Consider the following 16,338-nt stretch of genomic DNA (forward strand, 5'->3'; position numbering starts at 1 on the left):
GATATAACTTCTGAGCAAGTTTGATGTGATCTTCTGCATACTAAATCTCCATAGTCCATGTATGAACTGTGAGCTGAAACACTGTGCTGGAGCAGTCAGACAGAATCTCTCTGAAAAACTTCTCCAGGGTCATAGGCCCAGAATAAATAGAAACTTCTCACCCAGGTATCATACTTAATATTAAGAACATTAGTTTACATCAATTTATATCAAACTTTAAGCACCTGACCCATTAAGCTAATGGGGAAATTCAGTCTTGGTTGTTACAATGGCTCTCCAATTTGAGAGTAATATGATGGTTTGTTTTTCCCTAACTTGAAGGTTATACAAAGATCCTGAGGCCATACATGAGCCAGTTCATTAGGGAGACTCCTCTGATAGGCAACCACTGGTACACACTGGTCCACTGACCTAAGCTGCAGGTTCTTCCTGCTGTCACCCACACTTGGGATGTAGGGGTCTTCAGGGGTTGGGGATGGAGGTTCTTGGGCTTAGAATTTAGCCTCCTCAGCACATCACGCAGTTACCCCTTCTGAGGCTTTTCATACTCCTCAGATAAATTAGCATCTGTGTCCAAGCTATTTATTTAATCTCTCTGTGGATTCTTATGCCATTGCTATACTTTAAGGAAACTTATTAGAGCTTTAAAATACATATTAACATTCTAACAAGTCTTTTTCTCATTATATTTCTCTTGGTGGCTTTTATTAGCCCCAAGCAGCTGCCTTCATCTGCTTGGGGATGAGATGTCTTCAGAGTAAGGATCTTCTTCCATCAACACGTCCCTAGAGTTACCCCTGTGCCCACTCCCCACTCTCATTTTCCCCGATTGGGTCTCTATTTTCAAATTCTTTTCCAAACAGAAAAATAAATTATCTATAGAAAGCCATGTCCTCTCCTAACCCATCTTTGGCCAGTTTGACATAATCTCTACTTCAAAATAAACTGAAAGTCAGCTTAATCAAATCCAAAATAAAGAATTTAACACAGTTACAAAACATAATGGCATTTGCTTCTTAGGTCCCCATTGAGAAAGCACAGTTTCAGTCTCATAATTCCACCAAAGTTTACACAACAGAAATCCTTTCTCCCAGTTGAACAATGTATGTATTTGCTTGAGGAAATACCCACTCTCTTAAACAAAAAGAGCTGTGTCCAAAATCCCAGGACACTTTTGGCTTTTGCTATGGTAAATAAAGACTTCCATTTTGTTTCCTCTCCAAGGACATATCTCAACAAATAAGAGGCTTCACTCTGGCTGGAAAAAAGAAAAGTAAGTCATTACATCTCTATCTGTCTCTCTCACACACACACCTTAGACACTAATAATTCACAACCCTTCCCTTATTGCTCATCCTAAGGACCTTGTTTGCTCTGTTACTCCCAGGTTTATTTGGGCCATTTTGCCCTTGGAAAATTGTTAAGGTTTCTCATTGATAATTGAACATCCCTATGACTTCACAATCGAAATTCAAAATTTAACTTTTGCCCTTCTTCCTAGAGCCCACATTTACCCCCACCCTCCAAAGCTGCCCGGCTGCCTGCTCAGGTATAGGCCACAACTGGCATGGATGCCTGGCTGGTTGGCAGCTCTATTTCCACCTCATTTGCAGTACATATGTGGCCACTGCAAGCCCCATTTCACCCCTTTCCCAGCTGAGATTTCAGTGGGTTTCACCTCAACTACTTTAGGTGTGTACTGTCATCATCCTCATTCAGAGTAATCCATTATTCATTAGTTTGTTTTAGAAACAAATAAGGAAGTAGCCTCAGGCTGCTTGCAGTCAGCTTATTTCCATGAGGGGATTCACCCATGTGGCAGAGCCAACATCTGGGGAGGAAGGCCCACAGATGCCCTGGTTGAACAGGGCCTGAAGTCCAACTTCCCTTAGTATATTTCAGTTATATGAGATAATCAAATCCCTTTATTATGTAAGCCACTTGGGGTTGGGTTTTCTGTTACTTGCAACTGAAAATATCTCAAGTAACATATCAGATCTCCTCTAATCCCAGAAAGTGACTTTCCTCACCCCAAGAGAGGACTTGTCTCCTATGGCAGGACTAGATGGGTTTCTCCCAAGAATCCAAATCCAACTCTAGTCCTTTCCTGCTTTCCTTTTTTCTGCCAATGTTCAGTTTCCATTTCTGATGGCCTTTCCTGGCTTTTTTGTTTTTAAAAAACAACTCAGAATTAGTTTGAATTTTAAAATTTAAATTTTTATTTTACTTCAGAAATACATATTCACAAGTTAGGCAATTACACAGTTTTCAAAATGAGAAGTCCCCACCCTATCCTCCCACCCCCAACTTCTCCACAGAGGTACTCCCTGCCCATTCTTTCTTCTGCTTCTACCTGTATTTACCTCCTATTGCTAAATAATATGGTTGTACAGCTATTCATCATTTTCCAGCTTTAGTTATTATGCATTTTCTGTGATGGAATATGGCAACTTAGGTTTCTTATGCCTCTCCCACACATGTGCACATCTTGTCCCTTCATTTCCTGAAAAACAGGTTATATCACAGTATTTCACTCCAGCAGCGCCCCCTTATCTGTGGAAGTTGCATTCCAAGACCCCCAATAGATTCCTAAAATCACGAATAGTACCAAACCCGATTGCTGTCAATTGGAACACATTTCTGTTCATGTCTTCCACCCATAAATGTAATACCTTTTCATCTTAACTAAGCATTTATTACACACCGTGGGGTGTAATAAATAATTTTTGCAACTTGAGGTACAACAGCAAAACTAGCACAAATTTCTTTTGCCTTCTTCACAGTTTTACAGATGGATTTGTTCTTATTGTAGATCTTAGCAACTTCAGCATGTGTTTTTTTTTTTTTTCCTTATTAAGTCAAGAACTTTCACCTTTTCTGTTAGAGGAAGCACTTTGCAGCTTCTCTTTGGTGTATCTTATTTGCCAGCGTCACTACTCTTATGCTTTGGGGACGTTATTAAGTAAAATAAGAGTGACTTTGACACAAGCACTGCCATACCACAACAGTTGGTCTGATCAACTGGATGATGACTAAGTGACTCATGGGTGGGTAGCATATACATTGTGGATCCACTGGAGAAATCTCACACCATCCCACTTTGCCATGCCCAGAACATGGGTGGAGTGGGATAGTGTGAGATTTCAACATGCTATTCAAAACAGTACATGTTTTAAAACTTAAGAATTATTTCTGGAATTTTCCATTTAATATTTTCAGACTGGCTGGCTGTAACTGAACTGCAGAAAGCAAAACCACAGATAATGGGGAACTACTATATTCACATTATCCTCTATGTAAATATTATTCACAGCTGAGCCATGTAGTGTACTATGGTTATATTTCCTCTCTAATACAAAAGTTTCTTTTCCTCTAGCATTTAAAAACTGTATTATGTTTTCAGTTGCTTATTTTTCTATGTATTTGTCACTAGTTTATCTCAATCTCTGCAAGAGAAATCTAAATCCCTCTCAATGTGCATGAATCAATTAATTTCTTTTTTTTCTGGGAGATATCTCTCCTAGAGTCCTTTAAGAGTCCTGCTCCAACATGAATGAGTTGCTTTCTAAGCCTGCTACACACCAACATCCTGGGAATTCCCTTCACTTTCACCTGTGTTGGATTCCTTATTTCCTACTTACTGTGTTTTTCTCTATCTTGGTTTAATCTCTTATTTTGGAGGACCTGTTATACTCAAAAGGTCTCTATCTACTCTCACATTTATTTGTTGGTGCCTTTCGTGTTAGGGCCTTTCCCTCTAATGTATTGTGTTCATTGACTGTTGTTCATAACTAAGAATGAGGCTCTGACAGGTTGACCAAATGCTGTGAGTGGAAGGGATTCATTGCATTGTGGGTTTCATTGTCAGATGAGTAATAGGGCAGATACCCAGTTTTTGTGTTGAAGGATCCCCAACTGTTTGTGTCTGTCAGCCATTTTTTCAGATACTGCAGTTTCCCCATAGGAGGATCCTCCAGGGTCCTGTCTTGATAGAGTTTGAGTCCATCATCATTCTGGTAGCTAAATAAGGAAAGGGTACTGGGATTTGTGCTTAGTATGAAGACTGACTTAGTCCCTCCCTACCTTCAGAATGCCATATCACCTCTACCCTTTACTGTACTATGAGTCAACAAGTCTAAAGAGAAACCCTTGGTTTTCTTGTGAGAGTGAGGAGGGGAAGGAAACTGGTAGGAGAGGAGAGCTTTTATTCAGACTTTCAACCAATCTTCCTGGAAGTTTACAAGGATAGCAGTGGGGAGAGCACCCAGCCTACACTTCTGCACAGAGATTTTTAAAATTCTTACTAGCTGTGTAAACTTAAAAAAGCTACTTATCGCCAGTTCTCTTTTGCTCCAATCCTTCTCCCCTCTTTTCTCTCATTGTCCTTACTTGGGACTTGAAGTTGCTTTGTTATAGGACAGCCTTCCTCTTCTTTCCCTGAATCTTAGGATGTGCTTCTTGTCTGCTCTGGGGCTTCCAGTAGCATCGTTAGTTGGCTATATCTCAGGGGATTGAAGAGGGCAGGGGAGCTGGGGAAGCTGGGGAAGTTGTGGCTGTTTTGAAGAATTTAGAAAGCCTGATGGGCCAGATATCTGGTTCAGTATCTGGAGAAAAGTAGGATCCAATGTGCTTTGCATTTTTTCCCAGTCTGATATTTCAGCCCACAGGACTCTAGTAGGGATTTTTCCTCCTGTATCCCTCATTAAGACTCAACAACTGAAAATACACTGAATAAAATTTTTGAAGTCGTTCTTATTAACAAAAGTCATGGTCAACTAAATATTAAGAATCAACATTTGTTGGGGATGATGTAAATACAAAGTCATTTGGAGACTATGCATGAATGAAGATGGACACAATGATACAAGAACAGGTGTCATCTAAGAACTCCTTATACTTTTGTTTCCTTTCTCAATCACACACTAACAGGGAAACCATGCTTTGTCTTTGCCTTCTATGGATGGCCTTTTCGGAGTGCAGACCTTAGTCTGTCCTTAAAATTCTCCCCAGCAAAGTAATAGAGCAGAGGATTGAAGCACGTATTGGCTGCCGCCAAGGCCAGTGTGATAACCACAGCTTTATGCAGCCTGTCTTCACATATACCCACTTTCCATGTTACCAAGTGGAGGGTCCTCAGTGTGTGATAGGGCAGGAAACACAAGAAGAAGATGATCAAGGTGATGATGATGGTGGTCAGTGCCTTCCTGTGAGAAACCCGCAGCCCCGATTCTGGGACCTCCACTTTTAACAGAGCCCGAATGATCAGCAGATAACAGATGCTGAGTGTGAAAAACGGCAGCAGGAAGCCCACAACCAAGGCAATATAGTTCATGGTCTGCAGCTTAGTAATTTTGTAGAGATTCAGCTCTAAGCATGATATGACACTGCCCTTCTGCTCAGAGCCATTGTTGAGGAGAATTACTGAGGAAGCCATGGTAAGGATCCATATGATCCCACATAGGATCCAGGCACTCCTGATGCTGGTGACATGCAGAAGCCGAAATGGGTGAACAGTTGCCAGGAAACGCACAACACTCAGCACGGTCAGGAAATAAATACTGCTGTACATGTTGACATACAAGGAATAAGACATAATCCTGCAGGTCAGGTCTCCAAATATCCAATTGGAGCCTCTAAGGTAATAGTCAGCCCTGAAGGGAAGCGTGCTTATGAACAGGAGATCTGAAATGGCCAGATTTAGCATGAAAACGTTCACAGATGTGGACTTCTTATAAGGCTGCAGGAAAACATATATGGACAAGCCATTTCCCAAGACTCCCCAGACAAATATTATCAGATATACAACTGGGAAAAATTCTCTCTTGAAGTTTTCAATTGTGCAGTTCCTGCTGTTGTTGTTATTGCTGAAGGTGCCATTTGGTTCCATTTCTGATACGGAGATGGATGCATGCAAGGACATAAATTTTCTCTCCATGCTGGGTTAAAAAGAAACAGACACAAAAAGTTACTTTGTGAATTTCCCTTTTTCCTTCTTGCTTACCGATTACATCTCTCTAGGTTTTAATGAAACAGGGAGCAATACTATCTTTTCTTTGAAAGTTGAGTTTTAAAATGCTGGTTAAGTCTTTAATATACGCTGCATTACATTTCATAATAAATTTAAATTTCCTGATTTTTGAATGTAGAATAGCCATTAATTTGTTTGGTCGAAGTTGACACTTCAAACTTAGGGAACTTGTGACCTAGTGCCCATGTTGACATGAATACCTCCCTGTGATATTGCAGCCTAAAACTACTGAATAGCAGATTTCTCATCAGAAACTGTGGAGGACAGAAGGAAATGGCACATTTCTCAAATGCTGAAAGAAAAGACCTGCCAACCTAGCATTCTACTTCCAGCAAAAATATCCTTCAACTACAAAGAGAAAATCAAGACTTTTTCAGACAGAAAACTGAGACTTTGTTGCCAGCAGACCTATCTTAAAAGAATGACCAGGCTGGGCACGGTAGCTCACGTCTGTAATTCCAGCACTTTGGGAGGCTAAGGCTGGTGGATCACTTGAGGTCAGGAGTTCAAGACTGGTCTGGTCAACATGGTGAAACTCCATCTCTACTAAAAACACAAAAATTAGCTGGGCCTAGTGGCAGGCGCCTGTAATCCCAGCTACCTGGGAGGCTGAGGCAGGAGAATCACTTGAATCTGGGAGGCAGAAGTTGCAACGAGCTGAGATCATGCCATTGCACTCCAGCTTGGGCAACAAGAGTGAAATTCCATCTAAAAACAACAACAACAACAGCAACAAATAATGACTAAAGGAAGTTATCTAAGCAGAAAGAAATTCATAAAAGAAGGAACTTTAGAATATTAGAAAATAACAAAGAACATGGTAAGCCAAAATATGTGTAAATACAATAGGCTGTCCTTCTCTTTTAGAGTCTAAGTTACATTTAATGTTTTGAAATAAAAACGTTAATGCTGCCTGATGTGGTTTTAAATGGATGTAGAGGAATTATTAAGATAATTATATTATAAATGAGGGAAGGTAAAGAGACGTAAGAGGAAATAAGTTTTCTATACTTCACTTGAATTGGTAGAATGATGATGCTAATAGACTATCATAAGATATATATATACATATATATCTTTTTATATGTATATCTTCATATATAGAGAGAGAGTGGGAAAATACCTAGAGCATCCACTAAAATGATATACAAAGGGATACACTCAAAAACATTACAGATAAATAAAAATGGAATTCTAAAAAGCATTCAGATAACCAACAACAAGGCAGGAAAAAGAAAAGAGACAATAAAAACAGAAAACAAAAAATAAAATGGCAGACATCCTAATTCATCAATAATTACATTTAATATAAGTAGTCTAAATATACCAATTAAAAGACAGAGGAATGGAATATATTTTTTAAATGACCCAATTATGTACTGCCTACAACAAATACTTCCAATAGCAATATTGGCTGATTGAAAGTAAAAGGATGGAAAAATGCTTGCTATTCAAATCAAAGGAAATAAGGGATGGCTCTTTTAGTATCAAATAAAATGGACTTCAAAGCAAAGGACATTGCCAGAGACAGTGAGGGACACTATATAATAATAACAGGGTTTAACCACTAAGAAGACATACCAATTCTAAATGGGTATGCACCGAACAACAGAGTGGCAAAACTGAAGCAAAACTGATAAAACTGAAAGGAGAGATATTTGGTGACTTCAAGGACCTCTCTCAGCAATTGATGAAGCAAATAGACAAAAACTCAACAAAGGTATAGAAAAACTAAAAACGCCATCAATGAACAGGATCAAATTGACATGTATAAAACACTTCACCCAACAAGAGCAAAATACTTAAGCTTTTAAGTGTTCACAAAATGTATACCAAGATAAACCACATCCTGGGACATAAAACAAGCCTCGATAGATTTCAAATAATTGAAATAATATAGAATGTGTTTTCTAATCACAAGGGAATCAAACTAGAAATCAGCAGCAGAAAGATAACAGGAAACCCTCAAAACACTTGAAAACTAAACAACATACTTCTAAATAATCCATGGGTCAAAGAGGAAGTCTCAAGGGAAACAAAAAATATATTGAACTGAATAAAAGTGAAAATATAAATTTGTGAGGTCTAGCAAATGCAGTATTAGGACAAAACTGTGTAACACTAAATGCATACATTACAAAAAGGAAAAGTCACGAAATAAGAATATAAGCTCCATCCTCAAGAAAATAAAAAGCAAGCAAAAGGAAGGAAATAGTAAAGAGCAGAAATCAAGAAATTGAAAACAGAAAAAAATAGGGAAAAAATGAAATGAAAAACTGGTTATTTGAAAACAATCAATACAATTGATTACAGGTGCATGCCACCATGTCCAGCTATTTTTTCTTTTTTGTAGAGATGCTGTCTCTCCATGTTGCACAGGCTGGTCTTGAACTCCTGAGCTCAAATGATCCTACCACCTTGGCCTTCAAAGTGTGAGATTACAGGCGTGAGCCACCATGCCTGGCCAGGTAACTTTCTTAGAGTAGCAGAACAGATGAAGACAATAATGAACTAAAAATTGCATATATTAAATAAAATATTACATCTCCTGATACAATTGACAAATCTTTAGCAAGAGGTACAAAAAAATAGAACAGACATAAATTTCCATTGTCAGGAATAAAAGAGGAGATCAAAAGAATAAATAAAGAGAGGCATCAAAAGAATAATGAGAAAAACTTTGAATAACCCTACAAACATAAATTTCACAACTTAGAGGAACTAGACTAATTCCTCATAAAATGAAAAATAACTCACTCAACATTAAATAGATAATTTGAATATCCCCATAACTATTAAGGAAATTAAATTCTTAATTGAAAAACTCTCAGAAAATAAACCTCCGGATCCAGATGGCTTCACTGGAGAATTCTACCAACTATTTAAATAAGAATTAACATCAATTCCATGCAGTGTCTTCCAGAAAATAGAAGAGAAAGGTGTTTCTCAATTTATTTTATTGAAGCTAAGTATTACCCTGATACCAAAATGAGGCAAAGATAATACAGAACAAAAGACTATGGATGAATATCCCCTGTGAATATAGGTGCAAAATATCCTTAGCAAAATATCATCAAATACAATTTAGCAATATATGAAAAGAATTATACACCATGACCAAGTAATCATATCAATTAATATTTTTAAAAGTGCATAACAAAATTCAATATCCATTCACAATCAAAACTCTCAGAAATACAGGAGTCAAGAGGAACTTCCTCAACCTGATAAAGAGCATATACAAAAAACCTGTAGATAACATACTTCATAGTAAAAGACTGAGTGTCTCCCCCATAAGATCTGGAGCAATGCAAGGATGTCCATTCTCACTGATCTTATTCAACATAGTGCTATAAGTTCTAACCAGCGAAATGAGGCAAAAACACAAAAAGGAAATAAAATATCATTTAGATTAGAAAGGAATAAATAAAATACTTTCTATTTGTAGATGACATAATTACATAGAAAATCCCAAGAGACCTACAAACATACACATACATGCACACACAGAAAGAAAACAAAAATCTCATAGAGCTAATAAGTGAATTTTGCAAAGTGGCAGAATACAAAATAAACATAGAAAATCGATTATATTTTATATACTAGTAACACACATATGAGCACACTGAAGTTAACAATGCAATACTATTTATATTCATTCAAAATTAAAATGAAAGACAGATGTAAATCTCACAAGACATGTATAGAACTTGCATGCTGAAAACTACAAATTACTGGTGAAAGAAATTAAAGTTGTAAAGAAACATGCCATGTCATAGATTAGAAGGCAATGGAATAAAGATATCAATTCTCCCCAGATTTATACACAAAATTATGCAATTCCCAGTAAAATCTTTGTAAGTTTTTTTTTGTAGATATATATAGGATTATTCTAAATCTTAAATGAAAAGGCAGAGGAACTAGAATAGCTAAAACATTTTGAAAAAGAAAATTGAAGTGGGAAGAATCAATCCATCTAATTTCAAGCCTTATTTTATAGCTAAAGTAATTAAGATTGTATGGTATTGGCTGAAGGACAAACACATAGATCAACAGAAAAGAATACAAACCCAGAAACAAACCCACATAACTATGCTCAACTAATTGTTTACAAAAGTACAAAAACAATACAGTGGAGGAAAGACAGGCTTTTCAGAGGCACTGGAGCAATTGGAGAGCCATAGGCAAAAAAACAAATCTTGAACCAAATCTCACACCTTATACAAAAATTAACTAAAATGCAGCATGGACTTCATGTAGAATGTAAATTTTTAAAAATTATTATTATACTTTAAGTTCTAGGGTACATGTGCACAACGTGCAGGTTTGTTACATATTTATACATGTGCCATGTTTGTGTGTGCACCCACTAACTCATCATTTACATTAGGTATATCTCCTAATGCTATCCCTCCCCTCTCCCCCCACCCCATGACAGGCCCTGATGTGTGATGTTCCCCATCCTGTGTCCAAGTGTTCTCATTGTTCAATTCCCACCTATGAGTGAGAACATGTGGTGTTTGGTTTTCTGTTCTTGCAATAGTTTGCTGAGAATGATGGTTTCCAGCTTCATCCATGTCCCTACAAAGGACATTAACTCGTCCTTTTTGATGGCTGCATAGTATTCCATGGTGTATATGTGCCACATTGTCTTAATCTAGTCTGTCATTGATGGACATTTGGGTTGGTTCCAAGTCTTTGCTATTGTGAATAGTGTCGCAATAAACATACGTGTGCATGTGTCTTTATAGTAGCATGATTTATAATCCTTTGGGTATATACCCAGTAATGGGATGGCTGGGTCAAATGGTATTTCTAGTTCTAGATCCTTGAGGAATCGCCACACTGTCTTCCACAATGGTTAAACTAGTTTACAGTCCCACCAACAGTGTAAAAGCGTTCCTATTTCTCCACATCCTCTCCAGCACCGGTTGTTTCCTGACTTTTTAATGATTGCCATTCTAACTAGTGTGAAATGGTACCTCATCGTGGTTTTGATTTGCCACCTTGCAGTTCAATCTCAGACTGTTGTGCTAGCAGTGAGTGAGGCTCCGTGGGCATGGGACCCTCTGAGCCAGGCGGGTCAGAGGGATATAATCTCCTGGTGTGCCATTTGCTAAGGCCATTGGAAAAGCACAGTATTAGGGTGGGAGTGTCCCGATTTTCCAGGTACCATCTGTCACGGCCTCCCTTTGCTAGAAAAGAGAATTAACCGACCCCTTGTGCTTCCCAGGTGAGGCGATGCCCCGCCCTGCTCCGTGGGCTGCACCCACTGTCTGACAAGCCCCAGTGAGATGAACCTGGTACCTCAGTTGGAAATGCAGAAATCCCCCATCTTCTTCATTGCTCACACTGGGAGCTGCAGACTGGAGCTGTTCCTATTCAGCCATCTTAGAACCTAGTTTTCCCTAGAATGTAAAATTATAAAATTTTTAGGAAAAAAAATTTTGGGATCTAGGACTGGCAAAGAGTTCTTAGACTTGACACCAAAAACATGATCCATAAAAGAAAAAGCTGATAAATTGGAGCTCATCAAGATGATAAATTTTTGCTTCACAAAATACTCTGCTAAGAGGATGAAAATACAAGCTACAGACTGGGACAGAATATTTGCAAATCACTTATCAAAACAGGATTATTTAGAATATATAAAGAACTCTTGAAAATCAACAGTAAAACAAGCAAATAAATAAAAAACTCCAATTAGAAAATGGGCAAAAGATAGAAACAAACATTTCAGGAGATATACAGGTAGCATATAAGCACATAAAAAATTGTTCAACCTTATTGGCCATTAGGGAAATGCAAATTAAAACCACAATGAGATATTACTACATACTTATTAGAATGGCTAAATAAAAAATAGTGACTACACCAAATACAGAGAAACTGGATCACTCAGACATTGCTGGTGAGAGTGTAAAATGATATGGTCATTCTGGGAAACAATTTGGCTGTTTCCTAAAAAGCTAAACATGCAATTACCATGCATTGCAGTAATTATACTCCTGGGCATTTATCTCAGGGAAATGAAAACTTATGGTAACATAAAAACCTATAAGTCAGTGATTACTGCAGTTTTATTTGTGATAGCCCCAAACTGGAAATAACTCAGATGGCCTTCAATAGTTAAACAGTGGTACATGCATACCATGGAGTTCTACTCAGCAGCGAAAGGAGTGAACCATTAATACATTTGGTAACTTGAATAAATCTCTAGGGAGCTATGCTATATGAAAATAAAAACTAACCATACAGTGTGATCCCATTTATATAACATCCTTGAATTGACAAAATTACAGAAATGGAGAACACAGATTTGGAATTGCCAGGAATTAAGAAGGCAGTGGGGGTGGGAGGGAAGTAGAGGTAGCTAAAAAGTGAAGTTTGAGGCACCCTTATGGTGACAGAAATGTTCTACATCATAACTGTATTAATGTCAATATTTGGGCTGTGCAGGAGTTTGAGATGAGCCTATGCAACATAGTGAGACCCTATCTCTAAGAGAGAGAGAGAGAGAGAGAGAGAGAGAGAGAAAAGAAAGAAGAAAGAAAAAGAAAGAAAGAAGAAAGAGAAAGAAAAAAGAGAAAGAAAAGAAAAAGAAAAAGAAGAAAGAAAGAAGAAAAAGAGAAAGAAGAAAGAAAGAAAGAAAGAAAGAAAGAAAGAAAGAAAGAAAGAAAGAAAGAAAGAAAGAAAGAAAGAAAGAAAGAAAGAAAGAAAGGAAAGAAAGAAAGAAAGAAAGAGAAAAGAAAGGAAAGAAAATGAAAAAGATTAGCTAGGTGTGGTGGTGCATGCCTGCAGTCCCAGCTCCTCAGGAGGCTGAGATGAGAGGATCACTTGAGTCCAGGATATCAAGGCTAAGTGAACTGTGATCACACAGTTGCACTCCGACCTGGTTGATGGAGTAAGACTCTGACACACACACACACACACACACACACACACACACACACACACACACGCCGAGTTCTGATATATCATAGTCTTGCAAGATGTTACCATTGGAGGAAAGGATACAAGAGATTTTTCTATTTTTTTTTACATCTGCATGGGAATTTTTAATTATCTCAAAATGGAGGAAAAAAAGGTGTGGCTTGAACAGAATACCCTGCAATTTTGATTGCAAAATTCCATCTATAGACTGCTCAGTGGTGCTTGTGTTTAGGAAAACACTTAGGTTTTCACTTAGGGAAGCTCTCCTTCCTCTCCATTTCCTGACAACCTACCCACACTGTCTCTGTACACCTGAAGAGGTGATTCCTCAGGAAGATGAGAGAAGGCTTTCAAAAGCCTGTTGCTATTAGTAATAAAGCCAACTTGTTCCATTACAGGAGTGTTTTTGGTGGTCTTGGGCTCTGAAGGACTGACAAAAATGGAGTGTCATGAGATTCTTCTGAAGTCCTTGCTGCCTTAAGCAAGTACCCTTGACTCAGTAATGATGCATACATGTGGGACCCTGTTCATGGCTAGGCTCTGATATTTTGTTGAGAACTGTCAGCAATGTGTTTATTTTGTTTTCCTAGGAATAGATCCTCAGAGTCTTTCTATTCTGTAAAACTTGTTGCAAATCTAGTCAGTCGGAAATATTGTTTTCTAGCCTCTAACATCTGTTCTATGATTTGTCTATTGTCCTGAGTGTTGTTCGTTTATACAAGGAAAAGTCCATAAGGCAAGGATAAGCCAAGCCCCCATAAGTCTGTCCTCTGGCTCCAGGGACTGAGAATTCAGGACTCATATGCTTTGGACAAACTTTGGCCTTTGGATAAACTTTGTGTCAGGTCACCATTTCAAAACTTGTAAGGACTTCCTCTGTCTTATCTTTGTGAGCTTGAGAACTACTTTTTTTCCGTTTCTCAGCCCTCATTGTAGGCAATTGACCTTTGCCCAAATTCTGGAGACTCAAGATCGGAGAATCAAAGTCAGACAAGTTCACCTCTGATGGGCTCCACTCAATCTAAAACTGCACTTCTTCCAGATACCTGTTTCTTTCAGATTTCTGCACTGTAACACAAACATGCATGTTTATCTCTACAGCGGGCACAGTTTCACCAAGGACAATCTGGAATTGCAATGGCCACGCTGAGGAACTTTTAATATAAACATGATGGTTTACTTTAGAGGCACTTTAGAAAAGTGAAGAAATCTTCAAGAGAAGATTGTTCTGTTTGACTAACAGTGATTCTTTTGTTCAAAGTTGGTGACAGCCCCTTCTTTTATTTCCATACTTTAGGAATTAATAAGTGCTGGTTAATTGACAAAATCGCCAAGAGCTTAAACCAATTTTAATGTTACTCTTTTTTTATTTCAAAATCTATTCTTTTACATATAAACCTTCCTCCCTCTCTTTTCAGAGGGAACATAATTAGCCTTTTTTTTTTGGTGTTGATTTCATATTCATCTGCAGCAAGTTCCCTTTTCTTTCTTTTTTTCCCTCTATTTCCCCTCCTCTCTTTCTCTTTTCCTCTCTCTTCAGAAATTAATCTTTACCTTATCAATGAGCCATTCACTTTTTGTGTGCACATTCAAGGGACATCTAGTTCAGATAAATAGGCAAAATGTCTGAAAAAAAAGGGAAAAAATGTTATTAAACTGCATTTCTTTCTGTGGACACTAACAGTATATTTACATAGTAGCCTTTATTATAATTATGAGAAAAGAAGAAAAGGCATTATATATAAGTTAAAAGATTACATGTTTGGCATGATTCAGAGTCTTCAAAAAATTACTTTAATACAAAAACTAGTGTCAGTCCAACATTCTGGTTTCTACAAGGCCAGAGTTAAATTTTTTTTATTAAACTGAATTTTCTACACTGGTTGTATGAGTTCAACAAGATTCCACTATTTCTATAACTTGTCTAAATTTAGAATTTTAGTTTAATATATATAAAATTGTATTAAACAAAAGTGAATGATAATAATAAATGCCTTTATAATTTTTATAAAATTCTTACAATGCTACAAATCATAAGATTTCATTTGTTAACTAAAATTGCAATTTGCTGATCCTTAACAAACTTTAAGGACTTAGACAAGTGGTTAATTGATAATAATCCTTTAGATGCCTAGACAATTTCTAAATAAGAAACATAAAAACGCTGGTCATTAAATACAATTATGTTTATTTCTTAAAATGACAATAGATTAACAAAATATGCAAATTCCTTTGAATATCATATATTTACATATTGAAATTGTTTAAATTGTATGCAATAAATGCTAGTAGACCAAAAAAAACTAAGTAAGTTATGTTTTCTCTCCTTTTTCTTTTGTGCCTAAAGAAAAGGAAGGTTGATTACTTTGGTTAAAGATGATAATTAATGTAAATGCTTAATGCAGAGAAACACAAAATGTATACCGGATAATAAATATCCTGCTGATTTTCTGTTTATTAGGAAAGTTGAAACCATTTATTCAGAGGGTAAATTTTATTTTGACATACATATTATTTTATCTAATAGATTTAATTTTAAAACTATAGTTAAAATGTAAAATTTAAAATGTATTATCTATTTGTATATTTACATATCTATGTATGCCTAAATGTATACATGTAAAGGTATATTAATAAATTCTCTACTGTAGAATGTTACATGAATGATGTACAAAAAGGATAAAATTAGAATTGGAGTTTTTTTAATATACAAAACTTAAGTTATGCTATGCCGATATTAGTAAATATTTCTTTTTGTTAATAAAATATTCTGTTAACTTTCAGTGTTTTTTGACACTTCTAAATCATTTTTAAAAAGACTCCTTGCTTTAATAAAACGTTGTTTCTAATGACTATTGTTAATTGCTATGTGTTTTTACAATGTCTTCTGTAATTATTTATGGACCCTAGATAGTTATGACTTATATCTTGTCTCCCAGAACAACTATTCTTGATTCCTTCCAAAATTCAGTCCCCAAATTCAGAATAATCAGGCTATTAATAATGTCCTTTGTGCCTAAACTATCTTCGGTTTTACTGTAATGGCCATTAGGTAACACAAGATTTGTTTTGTCATTCTATGAAAGGAAAGACAATGGGAATAATCAGATTTTCAAATATCCTTTGAATTTAAATTAATTTAAAATTATTATGAGAGCTCTTTTATTTATCAAACTTACTAATAAAAAGCTGATAAAAATATTTTTATTTTTTCTAAGTTAATTATATTTAAGTAAAATATGCTAATATAAATATCTTTTAAGGATTGTACCCTTTTTTGAGTTAAAAAAAGAATGCTGTTTAAGCACAAAGATTACTGTAATAACTGTGTAACAAAATATCTTTTCCCAAGATTCTCAATTAGCAACCCCACTTTA

At 36.5% G+C, this 16,338-nt stretch overlaps 1 protein-coding gene across 6 annotated transcripts in view; it reads right to left on the bottom strand.

Moving 5' to 3' along the window:
* Positions 1-2,830: 2,830 nt before the first annotated feature.
* Positions 2,831-16,338, bottom strand: part of CYSLTR2 (cysteinyl leukotriene receptor 2) — a 51,172-nt gene continuing 37,664 nt past the window's right edge. For 3 of the 6 annotated variants that reach the window (XM_030922335.1, XM_030922333.1, XM_030922331.1), the window contains one exon: positions 2,831-5,936. In XM_030922335.1, the coding sequence (XP_030778195.1) occupies positions 4,955-5,935 (981 nt within the window). In that variant the 5' untranslated portion in view covers position 5,936 and the 3' untranslated portion in view covers positions 2,831-4,954. Of the gene's footprint in view, positions 5,937-9,292; positions 9,439-11,335; positions 11,437-14,515; positions 14,593-16,338 lie in introns of those variants that run through there. The other 3 variants (XM_030922332.1, XM_030922336.1, XM_030922334.1) reach the window with 3 other exon arrangements.

This window comes from Rhinopithecus roxellana, chromosome 18 (assembly GCF_007565055.1).
Source record: "Rhinopithecus roxellana isolate Shanxi Qingling chromosome 18, ASM756505v1, whole genome shotgun sequence".
In the NCBI taxonomy this organism is placed as follows: domain Eukaryota; kingdom Metazoa; phylum Chordata; class Mammalia; order Primates; family Cercopithecidae; genus Rhinopithecus; species Rhinopithecus roxellana.